Source organism: Ixodes scapularis, unplaced genomic scaffold (assembly GCF_016920785.2).
Source record: "Ixodes scapularis isolate PalLabHiFi unplaced genomic scaffold, ASM1692078v2 PGA_scaffold10__122_contigs__length_95168666, whole genome shotgun sequence".
NCBI lineage: Eukaryota > Metazoa > Arthropoda > Arachnida > Ixodida > Ixodidae > Ixodes > Ixodes scapularis.
In genome coordinates, this window is record NW_024609836.1 from 75,912,522 (window position 1) to 75,940,518 (window position 27,997).

Below are 27,997 nucleotides of genomic sequence, written 5' to 3' on the forward strand. Positions count from 1 at the left end.
GCCAGAGTAAACAAGCCAACCAAAACTTTATATTATAGTTAGGCAAAGAGCAACAGGACACAGCGAATTGCGGATTTTATGCCATAATAAATAAATTGGCATGGTTATTACATATTACAAGCAGTTATATTACCGTTTGCGCGTTTATTATAATGTTTCGCACGTTAACTGAGTTTAATCGGTCATCTGGCCACTGGCCCGAGCTCGTTTTCAAAATGGAGAGTCGGCGTTCGTGTGTCAGCAGGTCGAGATGATATCCGAGTTTACGGACCTAAACAGACAGCTTAATAATTTCCGTATTACATCTCTGAAGTTCCCCTACGCCGTAATCGTTGTGCGTAGGGTGTACCAATGAGTGCCAGTGTCTACATCTCCGATGACGAAGTCCGGAGGGAACTCTACAAGCAGGGATACGCTGACCTGCCTGCCGAATTGTTCCAGCAGTTCAAAAAAGGTGTGCGCGTTCGCCTTACCGTCGTAGCGGAGTGCTAACAATCCTCGTTCAACTACTTTCAGACCTTCAAAATTCCATACGAGACGCGGTTAACAGGGGTGTGGGCGTCAACACTTCTACACCGCTTTTCAGCGGTGCACGCTCCCTCTCCGTAAGTTACAATATTTCTTTCGTCTGCTGTAATTTATAGTGCAGCATGGGCACTAAGCTCTACCCTTGTACAGGAGCTCCGAAAAAAAATGTCTCTGGAAAAATAGGCCTGGAAAAAATGGTGTCAAGTAGAAAAGAATGATGATAATGCACAAAGGTGCAAGCGAGCAGGACGATAATAATCCCTGGAAAGAATGATGATAATGCACAAAGGTGCAAGCGAGCAGGACGATAATAATCCCTGGAAAGAATGATGATAATGCGCAAAGGTGCAAGCGAGCAGGACGATAATAATCCCTGGAGAAAGGAAACAAGGGGGACAAAGAACAAACACAGCTAGGTGACTGGTGCGCGACTGAAAAACTCCGCCGGGTCCTGCTACCGAACCAGCGACCTCTCCATTTCCAGTGGAGTCCTCTGCCAACTGAGCTAACCAGGAGCTAGACGTCAGTAGACCAAACGCGTTTTAGCAGTTGCCACCACTCTAACATCAACAACGGCGAACGGCCTTCAGTTTAAAGTTATGATAGTAATGCAAATGTGCGAGCGAGCTGGGGAAGGGGAACAAAGGACAAACACAAATCTCCAAACACAGCTACGTGACTGGTGCGTGACTGAAAAAAATCCGTTTGGTCCTGGTATCAAACTAGGAAATGAAGAGGCCGCTGGTTCGATACCAGGACCAGGCGGATTTTTCCAGTCGCGCACCAGTCACCTAGTTGTGTTTGGAGATTTGTCTTTGTCCTTTGTCACCCTTGTTTCCCTTCTCCAAGGATTATTAGTGTTAGAAAAGAATGGTCCCAAGGGGTAATCAAAAAGATATTTCTCGTGGAACGCAACACAGTAATCGCATCCTAATTGAAAAAGCTGTAACATATATTATTATTATTATTATTATTATTATTATTATTATTATTATTATTATTATTATTATTATTATTATTATTATTATTATTATTATTATTATTATTATTATTATTATTATTATTATTATTATTATTATTATTATTATTATTATTATTATTATTATTAACAAAAAGACAGCAGGGAGATGCACTTCGACACACTAGTGGGAAGCATAGAATAGGAGCTTTGGTAGCGTTGCCGGTCACTGCCATAGCCATCCAGCAGTGTCGAAGGCCATCGACGCTTTACGCTCGGAGAAACCTACCGTAGCCACAAAAATGGTTTTAGGGCGAGTCGGCGCTCCTGCCAAGAAGGAAAGCAAGTCGACGCTCGTCGAAATTTGGCGCCGTCTCAAGAACCTCTGCAAGGAGTACATCCCTGGGGACGGCAACAGTCGAGGGCTTTTTGCATGCTGTCGGCGACACACTATTCTCAGGTTTCTGCGTGTACTGAGAATGTTTGTGCCAGTGTGTTGAAGTACATCGCCCCGTTTCTTTTTATTGCAAACGAAAAAAAAAAATGGACAGCCCTCAAAACAACAATGCGATTACTGTGGTGGAGAAATTGAAGAGGTCATTATCTCCCATTTCAAAATGGGTTCCACTGGGAATATTTTTTTCTTACCCCTTGGGATCATTTTTTTCCTACTTGGTACTTGGGACCATTTTTTCTGGGGATGTTTTTTCCGGGCCCGTTTTTTTACTACACCCCTTGGCCAGTGCGGGAAAGCGTAGAAGTACTATCTAGTCTTTGATAGGGTGGGTCCTGATCCCGTCAGTAACTATAGTATTATTATATCAACTTCTACTTTGTTGGCACAATATTTGAGTAGAGGAAACAGCTCTATTAACCCAATTACTTGTTTAAGCAAAGAGCTCTTTAACACTAGAGACGGACGAGAGCTAGTATAAGTTTATGCTCAAATTACTCAAGCCACGCTCAGTTTCTGATCGAAGTTCGTCACATAGACACCTTTGTTGCTCTCTAAACCTGACCCTGTCAATTAAACTCTTTATAATCTGATCAATTCGAGTGTGGCACATGACTCTTCGTGTTAACTCGATGGGACTGTATTGCTCTTCAGTCTCAATGACTGTATGTACTTTCAAACATGTATTTTATTATTTTTCATCTTATTTTGTGCTGTGGTATTAAATTATGGTATGTTTTCTTTTCCTTTTATTTAGGTGTCCAGCAGAGCTAACTGCAGCAGCATTGACAGGAGTGAACCAAAGAGGACAACACAACTCCAGCCCCACGACAACTCTTCGACGTGTTACAGCACTCCATGCGCCAGTCAATCCGAGATTAGCCAGAGCAAGACAAAGCAAGGCAGTGCAATCCGAGCTTTGCCTAATGACCCAGACCATAGCGGCAGCAAGAGCAGCTGCTACTCAACACCTGCGGGTAATGCATCAAGAAACGAAGTCAGCACAACCTCAACGTCTTCGAGCGACAGCGTTCTCGGTGAACCTCGTGTAATGCACCGGAAAGTGCTAAGGTGAATTGAGTTGAAAGCAAGGTACCACCAAGGGCCTAAACAAAAGTGCCGAGTCATTCTGGAAGCAGCATGGCTCAAAAAACAGAAGGGAGATTGTGTCTGGCCAAATCGACGTGATAGTTCTTTGGTTATATGTAATCATACGATACCTAACCTGCCCTTAGAACATTTCAGTTATTGCATGTTTGCAAAACCACCAAAAAGATGCAAGACATCGATCATTGGCTGCATTCTAACTAGCACCTCCCATCCACTGCAGAATTGTAGGATAACCAGAAAAAGACTGAAGCAGTGATTTACGCTACCGAATTCATGAATGGAACTGTCCATGATAACCTTATGTCATACAATGACCTGAGCCTAATGTGAGATGCAGAGTCATTTCTAAATGCCGTTACAAATGAAAGCCTTGATTGGCCACACTGTTCACTAAGCAGTGTCTGTCAACAGCCATTTTGCCATCGCAGAGTGATTACACCTAACCATTTCTGGGGTTCTAACCATTTCTCTCCCCTGCGTCAGGTGTCGTAATGGTCACGCCTACATATCGGAGCATTCCACAATCAGTGCAGATTCCTCAGGTTTGTGCCAAAACATTACCTTTTCTTTTTCTAGAAGAAAACAATATTGGGATCTGTAGTTCGAGTGGTGCAGACGAGCATAAAATTTTCGAGAACCAGTCCCATTTTTTTAGACCAATTGTTTCGTCGAGGTGTGCGCTGCACTTGTTAATAGTTGGTTTCGCGTCCCAGAAAGTGTTGCAGGCTTGCATCCAAGTTTCAAGGAGAACAGCAGCCTCTACCGTACGCTTCCAAGGACAGCTGTCAAGCCTCCTCCAGAGGCTGTCCAGGTATTTCTGTGTTTCATTGAAATTCCAAGGTGTTTCCTTGCACGTACAACCCGCCCATTAGTGAAAGAGTCCTGCACGTCTACTGCCCCACTGAGCAACAAAAGCCAATCGCGACGACTTATGGATGTAGACTAGCCAATGACTGGGTGTTGCGCTTGCCGCGGAAAACTAGACGCGCAGACGGTCTTCGTAAACGGGTGCAAGGAAATAAGGCACTTGAAACTTTACCCAACGTTCCATCCACAGTTCCACTTTCTGGTACCTCGTTTAAATATGCTGACCATTTTTTCTCTTTTTTGTCCCCTTATAGGGACAACCAATCCTCAAGGACACACTCCAGCCTCGGAGAGCATCCATATTGTCTCGTAAGCTACTTTCTAGCATACTTTTTACTGTTTTGTGGTGGGTACTTTGCGGCTACACATTTTCTGCCTTCTGTGTTTTGTGCTCGACAGCAGCCTGCCTGAGAACTGGAACTTGCACATCTATGCCACGCTATACGCAGCTGATATTTGGGCAAAAAAGTAGATCCATTTTAGGTATTTCGCGTTTGCTACCATTACAAGCAATTTTTGATGGAACGTGCACATAATCAATGTTGTTGAAGTCTAATGTAAGACGTATCTCTGCAGCAGCCCCTCAAATTAGCTTTTATAGGAACAACTCCGTGTGCTTACGAAATGCAGATTCCTTCCCTGCTTGGATTCATGTGGTAATGTAACTGCAGGGGTGGAACGGCTGCGCCGTTTGCGCCATTTTGCGCCAGACGCATGTGTCTGCGCCATCCTGCGCCATGTTGCAGAAACTGCGCCAAAGCCAATACCTCGCGCCATTATGCGCCAAACCGCAAAACGTGCGCCAAAAAAACGCTTTATTTTGTCTTGGTTTCGGTTTTTATCGACTCGATTGTCAACAATGAGGGCGTTTAGCCTGGTCGGCCTTGCAATCCCTTGTTATGTTTATTCCCCTTGTCTATCCCGAGTCGGAAGCGCGCGAAAAAACTCGGATTCTAAGCGCTACACCACCTGCGACTGGATTGTTACTCTTCAACCATAAGCGGTAGGGCAAGTAGGCCGAGGTGAGGTCGAGTCGTTAAGCGTCAGATTGCATGAGGCTCTGCGGCCCGGGATCCGGGCGTCATCCAGTCGAAAGCAAATGAGCAAAATATTCCTTTTAGTGCTTCATCGTTAGGAGTTGGAACTGCATTCTTGCAAGATAAATCGTGATTTGATAGAACTGAAACGCGGTCCGATCCGAAACCTTGCCGGTCAGCAGCTCTACTTATCTGCTCGGCGTACTTTAAGCTTGCTCCTGCTTATCGCTTCAAATAAGATAACTTCGTTAATCGTAGTCTGCTGCTTCGATATCGAGTTGCACAATAGGATAAACTCGAAATTTGTTGCCCTGTTCCTCCGTGCAACTGCACGTCCGTTGTTTACGCACGCTACGTGGTTCGCACATATAATTACTATGTCGAGCACGTGTGGGTTCTGCGATAAGCAGAGCTGGTTTGCATCTTGAGCGTCTGAAGGCCACTCAGAAAATATCAAGGACGCTATCTTCAGAAACATAGAGTACTTGCTGTTTGATTCTCATTAAGGCTCACAAAGATTCAAGTTTTCGCATATATTACACTGTTATCCCCTCTACCTAGGTCCCTAACCGCTCATGTTCATCTCTGCTGCTAAGCACAATTGAAATTGCTTTCGTGCTTGTCTAAGATACAAGCTTAAGTGCAATGCAAACTGATCTGAGCTGCTCCTAGCCTGCTCCAGAATGTAGTTTTAGCTGCTCCCAACCTGCTCCAAAACAGCTGTTTCAGCTGCTCCCGTGGCTGCTCCCAAGTACATTTCATGAGTTCCACCCCTGTGTAAGCTAATTTAATTTAATTCTTGGTCTCGCACATGTACGACTTTCCCTAATTTATATTATTTCCTCCCGAGATATTGGGGCATATTAGATTCGCCAACAAAGTTGTGAACTGTTTCTACTCTTCCTTCACTCGAGCCAAGCCCAGAAAGCAAAAGCTGGGAGCTGTACTTAGGAAGCATGCTGTAAGGCGCAAAAAACAATAGACACAAGGAAGAAGACACGCACAGAGGTGCCTGTGTGTACGTCTTCTTCCTTATGTCCGTTGTTTTTTGTGCCTTATACCATGCTTCCTAATATTCACAAACTAGCCTACTTCCAAGTTCTAAAGCTATACTTCTCACAGATGTTTCCATTTCAGTCCTCATTAACCAGTCTACTTTCTCATCCTTCTTTCAATCTAATATATCACTCGTAGAGAAACAGCTCCATCATTTGAAAAGAAATTGCTTCTCCGTTTTTGTTTTTTCCTGGATGGTAAGGAAATGAAATCTTACTTAAAAAAGAAAAAATGGACAACGTGCAGACGAGCTGGTGCATATTATACATAATGCTTAAACCCCAAGACTGGGGAAGGAAACTTGAAAATATATTAGGAGCAACAGAAGAAAGGTGACAGATGCTTGTCTGTGAGCATTCATCGGTTTTATCTGACATATTTTCAAGTTTCCTTCCCAGTCTCGGAGTTTAAGCGTCATGATTATTACTCAAAACTGTTGCGTCACTGCTCAATCCAGAGTTGTTTTTCAACCACTGCTGCGTATAACCATTGCCGACTGCCATCACAACGTCCCAACTTGTGCCCCATGCGTGCCAGCAACTGAGAAAACTGACAGACTTCCCGCCATTTCTGTCCCGATAATATTAAAAATAATAATTTATTTGGACTATTAAGTCACTTCTGGGGGGGCAAGAGGCAAACAAATCTTACTTTACGGGGCTCCCTACCCTTGTATATGCAGAGCTCAAGTTCGTCTGCTTCTTTTGCAGGGGTTGTGGTGACATCAGAATGCCAGCTCCGATTTGCTCTGATGGAAGGATAGTGGGTAGACATCAAAACAAGCTGTTTTGAGGTCTACCCACTATCCTTCAGTCACAGCCAATCAGAGCTCGGCTCCAATTGAAGGATAGTGGGTAGACCTCAGTGCAAGCTGCCTTGAGGTCTACCCACTATCCTTCAATCGGAGCTCGGCGTTCTGACGTCACCGCAACCCCTGCAAAAGGAGCAGACAAACTTGCGCTCCGCATTGCTCAGCATTAAGACGAGCTTTGACCTTGCAGTGCTGCAGTCTTCCGGCAACAAGGTGGAGTGGGAACGGGGCAGGGGCAAGTGCGACCCCGTGACCCGCTACCACGAATATAGGGCTGCCTGGGAGCACCACAGGGCGCCCGGAGAGAAGGCGCACAAGCAACTCCGCTGGAACGTCAGGGCACAGATGATGCGCAGGGACGACGTCGTCACCGTACGTCACTTTCTCATGGTCCGGCTTTGCCGTCGCAGTGCTTGGAATGCGTCTCCGACTGGCGTGCTTCTTGTCCTATACCGCCTGTGCATATGAAATGGTCTCGAAGAGGCAACAGACGACGTCCGAAAGCCGGAGTGGCGTGCTGTTGGGCGTCGTGGTCCCGGCGGTTGGGCGTAGAGATTGGACACACGTGTTACGTCGTCTTTCGGTCGACGCTCGTGTTTAATTTGGTGGTTCCCCGATCGAACGCAAGCCCCAGCCGAGGGTTGCGTCGGAAACGCAAACACGATTTAAGCTGTTGTCCCCCCCCCCCCCACCCCCACCCCCGGGTTTAGTTCTCAACCTGGCCGCCAGGAGCGCGACATTTGGATCTTCTCTCCAACGGCGTGCCGTTTGTCGTGTGGTGATCTGAAGCGATTTGCCACGAGGTTGAGTTTGAAATCCGCAGAAACTGCCCAAGGTAGCGCAGTCTCCACGAAGGACGCAAGCTACACTCTGGCCACGCCGTAGTTCTTTGTTGTTCGCCGGGATGAGTAAAAATTAGGGGCGTGCGAATATTCTAGCTTCGAATTTTAATCGAATAATGATCGCCCGAAAAATTCGATATGAATTTCAATTCCTAGTATTCGAGTTTTCGTACAATTTCGATATATCGAGAATCGGTGCTGCTGGCGAAAAATTGTGGTTTAACCAGAAACGCCATTCATGGGGCAAAATAATCCTCACAGGCCTGTGATGGATCTAAATCAAGCCTATACAGATACCCTTAATAACGAACCATTTCGGCAGAAGGTAGTCCGTTTCCTGCGTTCCTCAAACAAAGCAGTTGAGCTCCCAGCTCCTGGACGTGCTCAACGAAAACCTGTAAATCGCGCGCGTTACCCTTTCGAATTTAAGTATGTTACGCCGCCCACAGCCAGCTCTGTGCACTGTAAACCTATTCTCGCTCATTACACCAATAATATAACAAATTATTATCAGAGAGAGAAAGAAGATTTTCAAAAGAGGAAATTCTAACGTGGGAGTTACACCCGGAGGCCGAACAGCGACTACAGAACAATAAAAATTCGAGCGATAACTGAACCGGCCAGTTCGGTTAACCCATCGCTCTCCGCTGCGTCGAGTGAAGCAACGGGGCTAGGCGATGTTAGAGGTCGCCCGAATACGTAGGCGGTTCGGCTGTATGCGTCTTTCGTCCAGCATGCTCCGTATCCACAAGTTGCTAGGTGGCCGCATTTATCAGCTGCGTCTTAAGCTCATCGTCTCTACCCACACTAAACACGTTCTCAGAATACCCAAACTTCATTCTTCCCAGCATGCTGTTTATTATCTTTAGATTTTTAATAGCTATCGAGAAAATGGGAACGAAGGTATGCAAAAAGTAACGTCCAAATTTTCCAGGGTTTTTTCCGCACTCCAGCGGGGCGACGTCACACGTGTAACTCGCAATGAAGCGGGCAGTCAAAAAAAAGAAAAGAATTTTGTGTTTTTTTCTAAAGCTTCTTGTCGGGGAACAATCTGTACTTCCCCCATAGTACAGCATCGGACGTCAGGTTCTCAGTGTCGACAATAGAGCTTCTCGGACCGAATTTAAGTATTCAGTGACTTTTTGAAGAAGAAAAAAAAAAGATTATTACGACTTGTAATTCAGGTTATTAGGTCAGATATATCTATTAATGTCTTCAACTGGTTTTGAGGCAAACCAGCGACTACAGTCTGACAGAGACTTATTGCGGAGAGCGCCGTGTAAGCCAGATCCTAATTGCTTGATCCCCAGGAAACCAAAATCATTCCTTTGTTCTTGTGTATCACCACTGGGTGGTGCATGTCAAAGACCCCCAGGCTGGCGGTTGTACTGCACTGGCTAAATTGCTCATCTATAGCTGGGAGATTCGTCGCCCGTTGAGGCAGACTGACTTCAGGCTGTGTAAACATAAATTTGTGCTAGACTCCTTGTTCTATGTGCCCTGCAGAAAAATAGCACGTTTTTTTTTTTTTTTCCAGATATTCGGTTCCTTTTCTCAGTCTTAGGAACATTAAGAATTAATTTTTGCTATTTGTATTCCATTCGAAGTTAAACTTTTTGGCCACTACTCGATTTGAATTCGACTTGAAATTTCACTATTTGAACATCCCTAGTAAAAATCTATGCTCGTAATTTGCAACTTCAACCATTCGCAAGCCCATATCTCTCGTTCAGACTGGTCATTGGGGTACGCCGCGTGGTTCTCTCGCTTTACGATGGGCACAGGTTCCCCATTTCTCTGCCTTGCGTTCTTGCCACCAGGGAACGCTTGAAGTTGCACTCCAAACACAAATGATTTCCTCACAGCTAGGTCAGGTTGTCCAACAAGAAGCTACAAAACTAAACACATGCGAAGGCAACACTTTTATAAGTTGTAGAAAAGGAAAAAAAAAATTAAGTTACCCAAGTTAAACATATTTTGATGGAAAGCAAGATGTATTTATCCCAGATAAAAGCGCAGGCAAGCTTCCCAAACCCTTTCAGTTCAAACATTCAACGCTGTCCACAATAGAAAGTATCAGAAGTACATACTAAACTGCAACATGACAGCGTTTGTCACCACTGCTTTACAAAGGGGATGTTGAGAAATTTTCACCAGAGTTAAATTCACAAAATGCAGTGGTTCTCAACCATTGATGTTTGGCAGACCCCTTGTGGATAGGTTAGAGATGATGGGGGTCTCTGTTTGTAGTGAGGGAAAGGTATAGGTTAGGATAATAATTTAATAAATGAATATAACTAAGAGCTGGTGTGAAGTAGACTTGTCTTATTGACATACACACGAGAAAACTCACCCCAAGATTGAAAATTTTTCTTCTCAATCTGGAAAAAAAAAAAAGACTTTCTGGCGGGCTTGACAATGAGGCAGGGCTTCGCAAACCCCCATTTGAGAACCACTGTACTAATGTCTTGGAGTTCCTGCTTTTCGGCATTATGCAAGATGAGGCTAGGCGCCTGCGTAATATTTTGTCTGCATGTCGCTAGAAACAAAATTCAACCATTTGCCCTCCATTTTTTTTTTTTTTTAATTTTATTTCTAGTATTTCACATGCAGCTAACTAGTTGCAATTTTTTACTTCTGCTCCTTTGCCAGATTGTTGTCCAGTTTAATTAAAGGGGTACACAGGCATTTTTTTTTTTTTTTTTTTTTGTAGTCCCTAATTTTCTGAACACAGATACGGACATTGCTGAACTAGTAACCCAAATATTGGGCCAAAATAAACTTTTCTCGCAGTTATTGAATTTACAATTTTCGGTCCACACCGTGTTTTTTTCAAACAATCTCTACAGGCAACAATGAAAAAATGATGTCGGAAAGGCAGGAGTTCACTCTTTGGACTGTAGACTGTTCCCAACTGATTACAAGCAGTTTCATGGTGTCAAATGAATGCTATGGAAGCTCACTCCACCACGAAACAAATACTCCGCATAGTCTGTTTTCATACTGCCCACTTGACCTGTAAGCCTGCCTTTCCCTGACCTCACACCACTGAAAAGCACGGGTATATTTGTATGTTGGTTTTTGCATCTTTTTAACTTGCTGATTTCACAATAACTATTCTGAATTTCGTGAGACTAAATAGCATATCAAAAAGAGCAAAGGCAAGGGATTCCAAAAATAGTTGGGGTAGCTCAAAAAGTATCCCTTCATTTCGTGTCAAGCACTAAATATTTTCACATTGCTGTATGCAGCCTGTATCATTGTTTGCTGCAATTTCTCAATATTTTCTCGCATTGCAGGATTCCTGGAGGCCCCGAGTTGACAAGTAGACCACGAATGCAAGAACACCACCAGATTCACCTGTGTGGTGTATTTTTATTGTGTCACTAAAACTAAATTGTAACCCACCAAAACTGAAAACTTCGCACACTTTATTTTTTACCGTCCGTACTACTACTCAACAAGTGTGGTTAACACGCATTTAAATCTAAATGTATCTCTTGCTCCCTGCTTGTGCAGTCGCTTCTCTGATGTCGGTTCTGTTCAGCTGGTAGAGCAGCTTGGCTTCAATCTCTTCTGCCGCCGACAACGTAAGCACCAGTGTGTCGTACTTCAACATGCTGTGTACGTTAAGGCCTGTGCACAGAAAAAGATGAGAAACAAATTATTGGATCACATAAATGTTCGATCCACGTGGATGCAAAGGGATCTTGTCCTTTGCCGGGCCATGCTAGATGCCCTTTGTGTTTTTGACGTAAACCCACAAAACTGAGCTGACAGCCATTCTGGTAAGATTAAGAAAGTGGACTAATTCGATATTGCAAAAACTATGCGACGCAACAAAAAAAGGCTTGTGTCGTTTTGGTCCTGGGCCAGGGGCCTATTTAGGAAAATTATTCAAGTCCGGGATAATTAACTTTTTTAATATTGTGTTTAAGGCCATGGTTTCAATTAGAAAATTGCTCAGCATCATCGAAAAACACTAATCAACAAATTGCAGAACGATAGAAGGCACGCAAAGTATTTTACGGCTTCCTGAAAATTTTCACAAATTCGACGGGTTTTTAAGTTTTGGTTTGCAATCGAAGCGCATCTCGGCCCCTACGGCACCGCGCCCCGTGGAGAAACTTCCACGGGGCGCGGTGCCGTCGAAGTTTCTAAATTTCCGTCACCACGAGGCACGGTACCGTGCCTCGAGGTGACGGAAATTTAGACAAAATAATTTTACTCGTACACCAGAAAATACGGTATACTTTGTTAAATGAGTTCTTTAGCAGAACGCACGTTCGTCAGGAGGGAATTTGACTGTGCACACAGAAAGTAATCTCGGTTCCTCCAGGTCACGAGAAAGGTCACCGCATCTGTGTGACACTCACCGTAGACGGGCATGATGTTCATATGCTTGATCTGGTCGCAGGCAACGGCAATGTTCTTGGGAACGTAGTCGGTGCTACGAAAGCAATGCCAGCCAAAACGCGAGGAATGAGACGTTGCACGCGAAGGTGCATCTGTGAACTGAGCACAAAATTCACCTACTTGTCCACAAAGAGAACGGATGGGCCCCATACTCTTTCTTCCACAAGGTTCTGGAGAAACTGAAAAGGCAATACAGTACGAGTTCCACAGTTACCATAGATACTCGATTCTAACGTGCACTCAGTTTTTATACCTAAAAACAGTGAACCTAACACATCCCCGATTTCACCTTTGTATCCAATTCTAGGATGCAACAGTTTTTAGATAATATATCATTCTAGAAAAGAAGGCGTGCGCCAGAATCGGGTAAGTACAATAACCCGGTTTTTTCTTCAGCTGCGAGAGAACAAAGGCGGTAGTCCACACAAGTGTTAGCCAAAGCTTGGTGCACATTGCAACGTTTGTGTTACATATTTGTGATTATTGGAGGGGTAAGGTAAACACTAAAATTCAGATATCCATTTTTTTTTTTTCACCAACTTCCATGTTTTTAGTGTTTGCAGCACAGCTGCGAAAGTTCCTCTTAAATTGTACTTATACTCGGTTAAACTGACCCAAGCTGAAATCCCGTAATGTTACTAATACTAATGCGGTCATAAATTCTCACAAACATGTTAACCTCCCTGTCTCATCAAGAAAAGAAGCATATTTTGTGCAACTCGTACGTCGCACAAGCTTTTGGTCGTTTGAGGATAAAACAAAAAAGGCACTTTTTGCATTCCACATGCATACATTTCGATAAAAAAAAAACATGCAAATATAAGAGTTATTTTTTGTCACATAAAGGAAGAAATTAGCAGCATTCTGCAAGGGGTCACTTTTCTCGCCCCGATTCTTGAGGTAAGAACAAGAATTACATTTACGGGGACGGGCAATCCCGTCGCATTGAGGTGCGCTACAACTGCCGACCCACATTTTAGTTTCCAACATGAAAAACGCAAAAGGCACAGTTCGCTCTCGACTCTACTCTAAAAGTGCAACTATGTAAAATCTTGTATGAATGCCCTCCCCCTGAGAAAGATCGCCCTCCAGCTTCCAAGTTCCGAAAGATTGCCCCCCCATTCTTTTCGGATACCAGGATATCACGCGACGTCCGACGGGAATTGCGTCAATTGCACAATCTTTGGTACTGGCACATCTGACGAGTTCATGGTGGGTGGTTCCAACATGTTTATCGCACCGTGATGTGCGAATCTGCTGCATCCGCGATAACAGTTCCTCTGATACGCGAATTTGTAGCGATTTCCCACGTTTTAATTGCACTGTGAAATGCGTATCTGCTGCGGTATCCGTTCCCGTGACGTGCGAAGTTGTAGCGGATTCCCGTGTTTTGCGTTTGCAATCTGCGCGTGCAATATCAGTTCCCGTGATGCCCGAGTTTGTAGCAGATCCCTGCGTGTTTATCGCACCAAGATGCGAGAGTCTGCTGCATCCACAATCTGCTTTATCAGTTCCTGTTTCATGTGGTTCGTAGCGGGTGCCCCGGTGTTTATCACTAATTTTTTTTATTATTAACTTTTGCTGTTGCATCTTAAAAGATTGCCCACCCCATATTTTTCACCATTTATTCCTCATTTTGGGTAGGCATACTTAAGAAATGTTACGATAAGCTACAAATAAAATTACCAGAAGTTAGGTATTCATATAGCTACCTAAATGGTAACTTCTTAAGGCAACTGAAATCAGTTAACTTTGCAGGTCTTGTCTTCCAATCTTCAAATTATCTTCCCAAATTATACAAGTGACACTTAATTGCCTAAGAATGACTTAATAAAGACCATATTCTAGATATAAAATTACTGGGTGGCTGTTTCTGCTGAAGCGACTGCTACTGTCACAAATGCCTAAACACCTGCATCGAGGCACATTTTCTGTATTGATGAAGAGCTACACTTGTAAAGCAGAAAATGTGTCCAGAGTGAAAATATTGTCATGAAGAGGTACTAAAATGGATTCTGAGACCATTGTCTTGTTATGCAAACTCGGCCTACAGACCTCGGCATCCTAGAAAACCACAATTTACAATCATGCGTGGCCTTTTTCTCTAGCAAAAAGAAAAAAAAAAGACAACTAAATGCTGCAACATGCTGTTTTGCCCAATCTCAGAAAACCAAAAATTACAAAAATGCGGGGTCCTTTTTTTTTTTTTTTTTTTTTTTTATTATTGTGACATGCTCACGTTTGAGTGAGCAGTGACATGCTCACTTTTTCCACGCACAATTGCAATTTTTGGTTTTCTGGGATGCATGGGGCAAGAGGGTGGAGTTAGTGCCATAAAAGACCATCTCAAAATCCACTTTAGTGCCCCTTTAAAACTAGTCTTCCTCCAGAAATAAAGAACCCTAAAAAATACCTCGGAGAATGCCTGCTTACCTTAGGATCGTCAGAGGGCAGTTCAAGGGCATCCACAATCTTCAGGTCGTCCTGAGAGGAAATCGAAAGCAAAGTCCAAGTTGGGTAAGTGTAATGCGCATTTACCTAACAAAGCAAGCATGGTATAAGGCTAATAATGTTAGGAAGTACTTTAAACTTAGAGCACTACCTCACTTGTATTTTACCTGAAGTACATTCTCTAGTATGTACTTGCACTGCAAGTATTTTTTTTAGGAGTGTGCAAATATCAATATCTTTCGGAGTGAATTGAATTGAATAGTAAAGGTTATGAATCGAATTGAAAATTTTAAAGCACAGCTCTTAGGCACCCGTTTCCGGGTTTCGTCGCCGTCGGCGTAATTGTGTTATATTTAGTGGGAAAATTGACGCCACTTGACCTTATCCATGATGCATCAGCATTTCCGAAAATAACTGATGCACCCCCAATTACCCCTGGGGCAATGAATACCAGTTTTTAAAGAAACACTGTACAGTAATCTCTCGTTATAATAAAGTCAACGGGACGGCAAAAAAGTCTGATATAAAAGCAAAAAAAAACGGTGCCAGCAGCCTTGAAGGTGGACGGAAACACTGCGGAACACTCTGACCGTACATTTAATCAAACAAACCTTGGTTATGAACATCTCGCAGCAGCTTTACCGAGCGAGTAAAAAAAAATTTAGAGCCCTCCCACTTCGCATGAAGATGGAGGACCAGTGAAGCTGTTATTTTTACGACGTCTAGGACGATACCTAGAGGACAACGTCTAGGATGACTTTGAGGACGACCTCAAAGAGGAATATTCTAGGGTGCCGTCTAGGACGACCCCAAGGACGAATTCTAGGACTACCTCAAAGACGACCTCGAGGACGTCTAGGATGACTTGAAGGACGACTTCAAGGAAGACCTCGAGGACGACGCCTAGAGAAATTCAGCCTTTCCGTTCTGGTAAAAACCAGAGTGGAAAGGCTGGAAAGGTTGCCGTTGTCGCTCATCCGCCGCTTGTCCACGGACACGATACTGGGGAAACTAGCCCTTAACAGCCCCGTTGTAAAACAATTAGGTGGAGTTTGCCAATAATTTCATACAGGCATCAGTTCTCCTCGAACTGCTCCAGGCATCGCAAGAGCACTGTCACCGCCGCTGCACTCCACTTTGTTTCGAAGCAGTCGTAAGATGCTTTGCGTCTCCACAGTTGTCGGCGTTTCCCCGAGGTGCCTCTCCAACGTTGCTTCGCGTTTACCCTGGTCGCACGCAAGGTCTACGACTGCAGCATCCGTGACAGGAGCAATAACGAAAACGTCTGCATCGACAAGTGCGAACGAATCAAAGTTATTCTCGGTGGCTTTGCCAACATATTTTCACACACTTTTGTAGAGATTGTTGCAGCTCTGGGAATTGTGCACCAGCTTGGCAAGCTTGCTCGCGAGAGGAAATCTGACAGGCGCGAAGCAGTTAGCAATCCCTCATCTTTGAGGCACGGGCGCACTTCCTCCTATATGAGAAACTTCTCAAGCCCATCCAATATGCCTTGCTCGTTCTGCAAAATGGTGGAGAGTGTCGAGTAGCTGATACCGGAATGTCAAATCATTTGCCGATTTCGGATTTGGGCCGGACACTTTTTTCAACCTCGCAGGTCTAAGCGACTTTCGGAACACGCTCCCAATCTCCCACACGACGCATGTGTGCATGTGGTATGCCGCAGGAGCTGTGATGGGGCCTCCCAAAGGGACGATCTACTCCGGGCTCCATCGCTCCCTTGGCCCGATTCCAACAGGAGTCGGGCAGCGCCAGCCGCGGGCGCCGTGAGTACAGGGGCGGATGCAGGAATTTCATGAAGGGGAGGTCAGGTGTTGGTCAGCGTACCATATGTTTAGGAACCCCCTCTCCCTTGTTTTACGCCCTAAATTTTACACATGTAAAAATCAAGAGTACACCCCTCCTCTAGATCCGCCCCTGCGTGAGTAGCACCTCAAGGTTGACACTGCTCCCACTGCTCCCTGCCCCCGCCCCACGTTGGCATCGGAAACAGCGCTCTGCAAGCTCTGTGTGCTCTGCCCTCTGTCACCTGCTTACTTCGTTTTCCCAGTTTACCATTTGCTGTTGTTGTTGTTTAAGGGCTTTATGGCGCAAAGCAGGGTTTGCCGTTTGCCTCGGTGGAGAACGGGAGGGAACGCAAGGGTCTCCGTGCGCCTCCGTGAGGGCTTGAGTGCTTTCAGCACCGCGGCCTTCGTAATGAGCATGGTCGGCCGCTGATACACTTCGAATAAGCCGGTTAAAAATGCAGGCATTTCGTTCGGAACCACACTGAACATTTGATAAAAGCGATAATTCGAAAGAAGCGATTTCGTTGTAACGAAGGATTACTGTATAGGGAATTGAAAGGGCATCATGAAAGATGGTGTAAATACGCACTTGTACTTTATTTCAACTACACTGCACCCGGTGTACCGCTGCAACGGGAAAAAAGTAGCACAAGTGACCAATGACCGAAGCGGCAACATCATGACTTGAGGCACTATTGTTTACAAGCACGCTGAGAGCAAGAGTGCCAGTCACATTCCATGTCTCAACGCGGGGGTGGCCAGCCGAAAGCAGCCCATCCTAAAGCCCACATTTTAAAACCTATCTTATCCCTCAACTTTTTGCCAGCCACCCCCGCGTTAAGACATGCAACATGACTGTCAGTCACGCTATTGGCGCACTTAAGAACAATAGCGCCTCGTGTCGTGATTTTGCCGCTCCAATCATCGGTCACTTGCGCTACTCTTTTTCCGTTGCAGCTGTACTTACTACCTTTCTTGAAGTACATAAGCTCATTTACTTCTTACTTTTTAGTATTCAAGGTACTCAAGGAGTACTTTTTAGATGTACTTTACCTAATGCTGTATAAGGCACAGATTTGCCAGAGTTTATTAAGGTGAAAGCCTTATATGTCTCATCGTTCAGTTGACCTTCAAAGTCCTTGAGCAAAAACACGTCATCGACACGAAAGGTACCAATGAAACGGCGCCAAAAGTGCATCGTCAGACAGCGCACTGTCTTTAGAGGTTCGCTAGCATCGGGACCACAGCCAATCCCACGATCCGAGTGAGCAAATGAAACGGCGCCAAAAGTGCATTGTCAGACAGCGCACTGTCTTTAGAGGTTCGCTAGCATCGGGCCACAGCCAATCCCACGATACGAGTGAGCAAATGAAACGGCGCCAAAAGTGCATCGTCAGACAGCGCACTGTCTTTAGAGGTTCGCTAGCATCGGGACCACAGCCAATCCCACGATCCGAGTGAGCAAATGAAACGGCGCCAAAAGTGCATCGTCAGACAGCGCACTGTCTTTAGAGGTTCGCTAGCATCGGGACCACAGCCAATCCCACGATCCGAGTGAGCAAATGAAACGGCGCCAAAAGTGCATCGTCAGACAGCGCACTGTCTTTAGAGGTTCGCTAGCATCAAGACCACAGCCAATCCCACGATCCGAGTGAGCAAATGAAACGGCGCCAAAAGTGCGGCGTCAGAGAGCACGCTGTCTTCGGAGATTCGCTATCACATTTACATCGGCGCTTCAACCTTCTAAGTCATCTTAGGGATAACGTAAAAGACCCTGTAAATTTTACAACATGACCTTATTTATTCAAACTTGAAGGGACCTGTCAATTTTGCTCCACAGAGTTGTTGTGAGCTCGAGGTATCCAAAAACAGGAACCCTATTCTAATCAAGGACAGAATAAGAACGGCAGGGCATCTCTGACGAATGCCCAGCCTCCAACACGTGCTCATCTGATATTGCCATGCTTTAGCAGCACGTGCACGCTCTGGGCTCGTGAGATGCTGAAGCGTTAATGAAGGTAGAAGGTTTGCACTGGAGGTGGGACAACTGGAAGGCCTCGCTATGGTGCATGGTCTCGTGCTCAAAAAGATTGTTAACAAAAAGGTGCATAGCATCTCAGTCACCTGTGCAAACTTCACCGAGAGTGCCGTGATGAGACCCTCGACGCGCCGGAAAAAGGGAAGCATGTAGAAGTAGGTCCTCGGTCCCCGCGGCCCCATGGATACTCCGCCTAGGGACAGAGAGGTGGTTGCGTCATACAAGGTTGGGTAACAGGAACAAAAGTTGGCCACAGGGTTCTTCCCAGAATGTTTTGCGATGTGGACATCTGACAATTTCCAGGGTGTTGGGAGGAGGAAATGGGGTCGACTGCTGCAACTCTTGGCGTTCACGGCTACCTCCTCTACCACAAGCAGCGACTTTGTTCGCAAGGATCAGGCAGTTCTGTTGCGTAGCGTCATACAAGTGCGCCAAACACGACAATCTAGGGCGTCGTGCATTTTCAAGATCGGCATCGTCTTGTTGTACGCCGGAGGCAAAATATGAAGGTGGCCTGGGCGCAGTAGAGATGGGCAGTCAGCCAGACTGGCGGGTGGCAAAACCGCTGCCGCCACGTTGGGAGGACCCTGGTTGGCCATGTTACTAGCACTCTCGAGATGTCGACAATACGGTCACGCTCCATGTCAGCTCACAAGTTAAACATGTGTGCTTGAGTAAGCCATTCTAAAACTCCTCTCTGTCACCGGATGTCTCTGGGGGAACGTGACAAAAAGCGAGAAGCCTACCTCCTTTCCACTGGGGCGCCCGAATGCTGCCGTGACGTGCCCTTCCCGTGCCTTTCTGCGGCCACGGTTTTCGTCCGCCGCCCCGCCTCTCTGCCCGCGTTTGTGCCGTAGCCCAGTCCTGAGCGTGGGCAGGAAAAAAAAAGTGCAAAGGATGCCCCCTTGCACCGAAACCGCCATTTCAACCGAAACCGACCAGCTAAAAACTCCCATTAGATCCAATTAGAATTCCAACTGGTTTTAGTGAGTTCCAGTTAGAAGCATACTTGCTAATGGGTCTCACCAACTGGAATAATTTTTCCAGTTGGAACCTGAATGGGTTCCAAATGGTTTTTGTTGGTTCCCATTGGCAGTGACCGATTGGTTGTCTAAAAACCTAACTGGTACCAATTGGAAATTCCAATTGAAATCTAATGGGAATGTTCAACTGGGCGCTGAAGCTTTAGTCGCTGCATCAACGATTCAACATGTGAAACAAAGGTCACGGGGAGGCCCTTGGACTTCACCAGATTTACATCCCTCGGCCTTCAGTACTACTTTTAGACGTTTCGTAAAGCATCTTCCTTGTGACTAAACCCCGCTGTTTTCAAGATTTTGGTTTTAACTACACCTGTAAACAGTACCAATGTTTGGCTACAGGTGTCTGAAGTGTGCATGCTTTAGACACGAGTATTTCCTCTTAGTTACTGTGGCAACGGTTAGTAGAACGCTCGCAAGTTTTCTTCGAAATTGGGAACAAAGAGGGGCGTGTAAGCGGGCAACTTACAACTCTCTGGTAATTCTTTTGCCAGTGAATGTTCCAGTGCAATGTGTCGATTCTGAAACAGGTAAATGTGGGAGGTAGTTCGATAAACGGCACCTTGCGTACATCATCTCCACACACCAGAACGGTGGCGAGATATTTGAAATGGGAATAGCTACCGGAGAGAGGATACTTTGTCACTGGGAAAAGCAGTTGCTCAACTACTGTCGAGACCGGTTATAACAAAGTCAACGGGAATCGGAAATTGTTCACTGCATCCGCTATTTCGTTATAAGCAACTTTGGTTAACGAAGTGCAAAAGGGAATAGAAAACCGTGATCGCTTCACTGTAGCCGCTATTTCGTTATAACCGACTTCGTTATAACTGGTCTCGACATTGCTCGGCTTCGCCGTAAGAAGTAGAATTTACAAACGCAGCTGGCCTGCTACCTTACCACTGCTATAAGTACACGCACTGATTCTTAACTGTGGGCACCATATATTCTGGCCTACAAGTTGCACCTTTGCATAGGTCCACAGCCGCGGACCTATGCTGTCATGCTCTGGACCGTCTTTGGACTTCTGTCAGAGCAGGCCGTCAGCAAGTAGCCTGCCATTTTTAACAGAAAATGTGTTTTACGAGTCGTTTTCTATGAGAAAATTGTCATGAATGAGTGTTTAATTAGTGAAAATAAACATACGACTCTAATGATAAACTTGCCGAGCGTCGTCGAAAACCATTAGATCAGTCAATTTTAGAAAGACATGGATCACGTGGGAAACACGGTGGAGCGCGAAAGTTACCACTCATGCAGCAGGAGCAAGGCTACTGGTACGGTAATGCGCCACCACGGTTTTTCCGTCTCTTCATCCGCGTTTTCTCCCCGCCAGCCTCGTGGCTGTCGCACGGGTGGTAAGTTTATCGCGTTGCTGCGCTTCCCACGAGTTCCAAGTCTTTCTAAAACTACCGATTTAGTGGTTTTCAATGACTCTCAGCAAGTTTCTAAATGGAGCCATATGTTCATTTCCACTAATTACAAAGTTAAATAAGGAATGAGAGTTAATTGGCCGCCTTATCGTACCGATTAGCCCCCTATATTATGTACTCCTCTCCACATAAAACACCTGCATGAACTGCACTAGTCTAGCTCTCGTGGCTTTTTATTAAAACAAATTTGTAAAGCCTAAAAGAAAACACCCCGTATAAAGTTTATATATGCTTGAGCTCCACCAGGTCTCGAACTTGAGTCGCTGGGGTTACAGTCAGATACTACTATAGCCACTGAGCTGTGTGGCGCAGCTATGGTGCCTAAACTCGTCTTCGACTGGTCTGTTTAGCGTCCTATCCTGCCCATACGTCAAAAGTGGCCCCGAAGTGGCAACAAATGACATCACTGAAGCCGGAGTGTCATGCTGGCGAAAAGCACGAGCAAACGCGAGTGTCGCTGTCGTCGCAGCGTCCCAACTTCTGGCTACCGAAGCTTCCATGAACTGTCGCACCAGAGAGAGACCTGCAGCAGAACAGGCATCTGCTACATCCACCGCCGCTGCTGGAATGCCGCCAGGATCACGACCCGCGACACTTTTACGACGTCACCAAGCGTAAATCGAGGGACCACTTTGTTGGACGCAGTAAACACGCCGGTCGGAGACGCGTCCCAGGCACCACAGCACGGCAGCTGGGGAGGAAGTGGGCTCCCGGCAAAACGTACCGGTGAGAGCGGTGCCACGTCGTACCGCGAGACCGCTGCCTGGTTGATGTCACGCATCGCGCAAGACCCATATAAGTAGGGTTCCCTGTTTTCGGATAAATCCAATCAACTCAGAAAAACGTTCGCCAGGTAAAATTTTTGACAATTTGCATTTATCTGAACAACTCCAATTTCGAAAATCACACTGGCAAAATAAACAGCCTCAAATTTATATTTTACAAATAACGCTTCTCGAAGCACGGGGCTAGTTGTCCCAAAAAAGCCATGATTTGTTTTTGTTTTTTTGTTTTTTTTTTATTATTGGCAAAAAGGAGTTTCCAAATTATCCCTTCAAAGTTCGTTCTTTACAGTATGGGCCATTGTGGCCCACGGTCCACAATGGCCATTGAACGTTGATAAACCCTGAATTTCCAGTGAAAAATAAACTCGGAAAACACAAAATCCTACATATAAGGTAGCATCTGTGTGGTTGCACTCATTCACTTGATCTCACTCTGGCTAACATCTATGGCGCACAACGAAAAGGCTAGCACAAACCAGACACAGAGTATAATTTGCACCAGTGTCTCACGTACACATGTGGCGCATGCAGGACAGATTTAGCATTTCCTGGTCTTCGTCAGCATGATCAAGCGAACAATAATTTTTTTTTCTTCGTCGTAACTGTTGATAATGGCCTTCACCTCGCGCAATGAAGATCTGCACTTATAAAATAAAACTCATGTAGGCCACACCATCGAATGAGGTGCCCCAAACAAAAATCTGTGGAAAAATATGCGACTTACGCGTCGGAAAATACAGCACATTACACTTCATAAGGATCACTGTGCTATATTTTAATTGAATTTATAATCGAGTGGCCACGTTGGGCCAACCAGAAATACCGAAAAACTCGAAGCTCCTAACGTCAGCATACCCCTCACGTCGAACAAAGATTAATGTCTGCCTTCCTGCTTTCTGTTGGTGATGTGCTCGTAAGCAAGCAGTATTTGTGACTTCCACGTAATCTTCTCACAGGGGCATAAACTAACAGTCACGGTGGACGTAGTACCTTGGAAAACCCGCAAAAATTTTGGGGTGGAGGGGCACAAGGCCAAGCTTCTCGGACTCGACGGTATCCAGGTTTTCGACCCACGCCTCCCGGCATTGCGTGAACTTCGGAGGGTAGGCGAGCTTGCGGTTTGTGATCAGGGGCAGAGGCGGCCTGGTTGCCACAATGGCGGCTGCAACAATCAGAAAAAGAAAAATAAACTTTTTTTTTTCTTGTTTAAAGGTCTTGTTAAAGGCAGTAAAGGTGCAATAGCACTCGCTATTAAAACAATATGCCAGTGTGACACATGGCAAAGAAATTAAGGATGTATAAAGGATATCTCCCCTGCTCTGGGGGCATTGCATCATTTTCTCCAAATGCCACCCCACAACGTACCGTCGTAACAAAAAAAAAAAAATTTACAGAGCTTTTTTTTTTTTTTACAAAATAAACTATGCCTTGCTGAACGCTCATTCTCTGTTCAAATGTAGCCCTCGCAGTAAGAACCAGATGCTAAAAGTTTCAGGACTAACCGTTATCATATACAAAAGTTATAAGCAATTTTCTGAAATTTTCAATGGGAAAATGGCAACTGGACGGGGCTTTCGGACACATGGGGCTGAATGGCACCGGTTACCGAAAACGGCCGCGACCTGGCCCCATTTTTTTCATTCAAATTTTCAGAAAGTCGCTTATAACTTTTGAATACGACAAGGCTAGTTCTGAAACTGCCATCAGGTTCTGAAGGCTAGCGCTACATTTGGCTGGAGAATAAGCATTCAGCAATGCATAATTCATTATTGCAATGAAAAAAAAAAAAAAAATTGGGGGGGGGCCACACTGTACAATTTGCCGTTGAAATGCGTCCGCACTGGGGGGGGGGGGGGGGGGGACGCCATTGTTTGCGCGTGCCATGCCATCAATCTGTGGGAGAGGAGTAATGCAAGATCATCAAACCACGTAGGAGCACCAGGACCTGAGGCTGCATAGCTCTATTGCTGACGCACTCTCCATGGCCTTGCTTGAAATTGGAAATTAATTGAGGTTTCAATTTTCTTTTCCTTCACAATTTCAATTGTCTGTGTAGAAGGGCCATGCCATTCAATAGCCCCCCAAACTTTGTCGAACTTTGCCAAAAGTTTGAAGATTTGGGTGAGCGAGTCGAACCTCGGGTTCGATCAAAGTTTGCGACGTCCCTCTGAGCACTATTTGGGCATAAAAAAAAGATTAATATAAACAGACTAATGAACAAAGTGCACTCAAACTTTTCACACACCTCTCTTTAGTTGGTGCATCAGGGTTTTAGTGGAGACTCAATCAAATAGGACATATCAGGTTAGACAAAAAAACACCTCAAAGACAGGAGTACAAAAGATTTGTTTTGCAAGACGAATGGAAGAATTCGAAAATATAGACTTCCCGATTCCTTGACCAACGTGATCAAACTACCTCGCACACTTGTCGAGAATGGATTGATGTGACAGGATTTTGAACATTTAGTGGGAGTAATTCAACTGTAATAGGAAGACTGTGAGTGCAATTCCGCAGCGACTTTGCTCTCAATAACTTGATGTTTTATGGAATACAGTCAAACAAAAATAATCGTTTGATTCTTTATGGTCCTGCAGTGATACCAATAGAAAACAAACTCTGAGCTCAAATGATCTTCAAAGCAATGGTTAGGCAAATTGCATGAAACAACATTAAAATTCTTTATTGAACAGATTCATGTTTATCTAATGAGATGAAGAAGATAACTCTATATATTTGGGGAGGACAGTACAAAGACATAATTATATACACAAGTTATCCAGTTAAGAGTTGTTCACACCATGAACATCGCCTTCAGTCACCGTGCTCCTTTTGCGTAGCAGTCGAAGCACAAGGATGTTGACATCTCAATGGACGTTGAGGAGGGCAAGACCATTGAGTCGTTTTTCGCCACACCGCGATGTAACCCATGTCTTAATCTGACAAAGGTTGGAGAAGGACCGCTCAGCCGTCGCAACACTAACTGGCAGTGTGGCGAGGATGCGCAGCAGAGTCCTGATGTTGGGATATAGCTCTGGCTCTGACTCTTCAAGCGTCTCCACAGCCGTTGAAGGAAGAGGCCCCTTCTCTTGCTCTCATTTCCACTTCGCCACCCAGAATAAAAATTCGGCTCCGAGGATGGTTTTCAATGCTACATCTCCCATTTTGAGGAGCAAACCGTATTTCGCCGCCAGGATCCTGCACTTTGCTTGAGTTTTCTTGTCATCCACGTGGCGAGCCTAAAGTGTGTTGAGGCAGTACAGCTCAAGCACCTCTTCCAGCAAACGCTGCTTGAGGTCTTCCATGACAGATTCCACAAGTGGAATGTAGACATGAGCGCGGAAGTATGATTCGACAGTTTGTGGAGGCGATTTCGCGCAGTTCATCTGTCGTTGCATTAGATGAGCCACATCTAGTTGGGCTCCCATATTCACAGCAATGTCTTCCGCACGTGTGAAAATCTCCTTGAAAGACTTCCCTACATTCAAAGGGTTCCGCTTTTCGCTCAGGACGACAATTGTGTCTTTTATGATGTCTGAAGCACTGTTCATTTCTGGATCCGGGTTTTGGAGCAGCCGACTCAGGGGAAGTGTGACAGAGAGGACGACGTAGAGCTAGGGTTGCAATGACGAATTCGGCATCCAGGACTGAAGGAAGCAGGGATCTTGCCTTGGCAGCTGAGCTTTGTTCTCGCCACTAGCAAACCATTTTTAAAGCCTTTGCAATGGTTTCCAGGCTCTCTCTGAACTGCAAAAACAGCGGCGTGACGATCAACTCAACGCGTGTCGCATAACTTGGCCAGCTATTTGCCAAGTTGGAGTTTCAACATGGCGTTACGCTTCGGTGAGGCCGTAAAAATCACAATGACTTCTCGCATTGTTTTGGTGGTGTTTCGGATGCTTTGCACAGTTGATGCCTTCTTTATAGAAGAGTCAAGCTGTGAATGAAGCAGAGGCATCGAACTGCGTTCATGACAGATTCCACAAGAGGAATGTAGAAATGAGCGCGGAAGTTGAAGCGGAAGCGTTTTGAGTTTCCTGATTGGCGCCGCAGATCTTGAAGGTTCTTACTGAGCGTCCGTTGGTTGCAATGCCGACACAGCTTTTGTGTCAAGGGACAATGACTTCTGTAGTCTTAGCATGATTTTTCTGAGTTTGGTACCAGTCAGCGTTGGCTCCAGTGTGTCGTCTTGGTCGTTCTCTTCTCTGTTGGAACCGCCGTCAGACTTAGACGAATTCCAACTTGAATCTTGAGTTCTCGGGGATCCAAGAAACCCACAAAATCTTCTCTGATCTTTATTGTGCTCATACCTCAAAACCAGAGACTTGCGAACCACGTCGGTTCTCTTGTCGAACAAAATAGCATAATATGTGCTCTGTCAAACTCGTGTCAAGATCACGGACAGAACTTCCTCTCCGCAACATTCAATAAGGCCATTTCGAGTTGTTTTGCTTTTGAACATCTTCCTCCTCGTAGCTGTGGAGAGATGTTTTTCGAGGACATGGTCACCGCATTTCACTCTGAAGCACAGCAGCTCCCTGAAGTTTTCTTCATTCTCCAAACTGTTGTTGTTGTTCTTCCCAGTGACCACTGCGCCGTTATCCCAATGTCCACAAAAGGCAATATTCTGTCGGGCGAGAACACAACGTAGTTGACAATCGAGAGAGGCCATGAACAGTTTTCAGACACCTGTCGCATTCACTGTGTATCAATTTGGTTTGTCACAACTTTCTTTTGGGTCATGGCAAGCTTTCAGAAAAGCCTAGTCCATTTCCACTGCTTGGTTTGTCACAACTTTCTTTGGGTCATGGCAAGCTTTCAAAAAAGCCTTGTCCACTTCCACAGCTTCAATGTGATATTTTGCTTTGAGTGGGTTTCCAAAGCTCCATCTTTTCCCAGGAGCTTCGCAAATTTTTTCGAAGGTTCCGTTACAAGAGCTTGAAGAGCAACTGTCTTGTGTTTCCACCCAATGTGCCCAGTGAGAAAAAGAGGACAAAATTTGCAGAACAAACCTGCCTTGACATCAGAGACAACCGGCCAAGGATATGTCAATAGGTGGTCACTTCTGACGGACCTCCGTTCCGCAGTATTTCCCTTGTTGTGTTCAGAGAAAGGGAAAGAATAAGCCTGCAGTGACATCCAATGGCGTTTAAGTAGGCCAACCACAGTGTGGTAGTCTGACATCTTCCCAACGAAGTTGCCAACGTCATATTTTGAACTAAAGCCAGCTGCTAAATTCTGAACTGTGTGGACGGCCAGGGGTAGTCGGATAGCTTTATCAGAATGCCCCACCATGGGCGGCGGAGAAGCCTCAATCGTAGGTTGTTCGTCCAAGCCATCAAATTTGGAAGTGAGCTTCGAATCGTTGCTTGTGACGTCAGCCTCAGTAAGAATCTTTTTGGGCACAGCTCGGAAGAAGTTATGCACAGTTGTACTACTTTTCCGCTTAAGTCTTTGGTGGAACACCTTCACTCCATGTAAAAACAACCTGTTTTACTAAACATATTGAAGTCATTCATAAGTGACATAATTTATTAATACCAGAAGTGACCGATTCAGCAACGATTACCAACATCAGCTGTGTCATCTCATGCATCTCAGGCCGAAGTGTAAATGGAAGGTGAAAAAAGTAGAGGCTAGGTGCGAAGATATAAAGGAAAAAATATTCTTGAAAAAATAACTCAATATAACATATGAAGTAACAAACGCTGGTTGGCTGCACGTTCTTAAGCCATCAATGCCCTTCCACCGTACAATAGGATTGAGTGAGCGAAATTCGCACAAATATTTCAATGCTGCTACCGCTCAAAGTTGAGTCGACCCGACTTGTCGCTATCAGATGGCTCTCGTTTAAATCAGTAAATTTGCTAGTATCATAGCAAAGGGTAGTGTGAATCTTTAGCCAGTGCGAGCCCACAGAGCTCAGTACTGCGCAGGAAGCGCTGGGCGAGTTCGGAATTTCCGACTTACCAGTTTCTTCGCCTAAAACCGGAGAGGCGGTAACAGGGCCCGAGACTTGACTGCATAATCTCTCGCATATCGCATTTTGGGGCGAAATCTGGTAGCAATAAGAGAAAACAGAAGCATTTGAGCCGCGAAGACACCGGAACTCCGTGGTGTTCCTCATCGTGAATGGGGGGGGGGGGGGGGGGGGGGGGGGAGTTGTTGATGTGTAGTTAACAGAAAAGATCGGTGTCCCATGCCTGAACTGTAATTTGGATATGCTTGGTGTCGAAACGTGCTTACCTTACAAAGACGGAAACACAACCTGTAACCCCGCATGGCCATCGCGGCGGCCATGTTTGTAGCTTACTGTGCTGTCGATTACGATCCTTCCTTTCCTATCTTGCCAGCAAGCGGCCG

The 27,997-nt window shown here is 45.3% G+C and overlaps 2 protein-coding genes across 2 annotated transcripts; one reads left to right on the forward strand and one right to left on the reverse strand.

Annotated features, from left to right (window-relative positions):
• The first annotated feature begins 3 nt into the window (after positions 1 to 3).
• On the forward strand, positions 4 to 11,073 carry LOC8023900. The gene is made up of 8 exons (XM_002403493.5): positions 4 to 454; positions 517 to 605; positions 2,698 to 3,011; positions 3,534 to 3,592; positions 3,764 to 3,861; positions 4,172 to 4,226; positions 7,012 to 7,193; positions 10,963 to 11,073. The coding sequence occupies exons 1-8, from the start codon at positions 352 to 354 to the stop codon at positions 10,990 to 10,992; spliced, it is 930 nt and encodes a 309-aa protein (XP_002403537.3). The 5' UTR covers positions 4 to 351; the 3' UTR covers positions 10,993 to 11,073.
• LOC8023901 (39S ribosomal protein L4, mitochondrial) lies at positions 11,001 to 27,978 on the reverse strand. Its single transcript, XM_029989887.3, is given in 12 exon segments — positions 11,001 to 11,299; positions 12,040 to 12,113; positions 12,200 to 12,258; positions 14,513 to 14,563; positions 18,463 to 18,569; positions 19,123 to 19,179; positions 19,182 to 19,225; positions 19,227 to 19,240; positions 19,886 to 19,937; positions 22,625 to 22,796; positions 27,605 to 27,692; positions 27,881 to 27,978. Coding segments are annotated over 12 exon segments (921 nt in total). The 5' UTR covers positions 27,935 to 27,978; the 3' UTR covers positions 11,001 to 11,150.
• Positions 27,979 to 27,997: the final 19 nt, after the last annotated feature.

What these genes read in the sequence shown, in the direction of transcription:
- LOC8023900 (XM_002403493.5), top strand. Translation starts at nt 352, where the DNA reads ATGAGTGCCAGTGTCTACATCTCCGATGACGAAGTCCGGAGGGAACTC. An exon ending in GTTCCAGCAGTTCAAAAAAG is followed by an intron (nt 455 to 516) that starts GTGTGCGCGTTC and finishes AACTACTTTCAG; the next exon opens with ACCTTCAAAATTCCATACGA. An exon ending in GCAGGGACGACGTCGTCACC is followed by an intron (nt 7,194 to 10,962) that starts GTACGTCACTTT and finishes CTCGCATTGCAG; the next exon opens with GATTCCTGGAGGCCCCGAGT.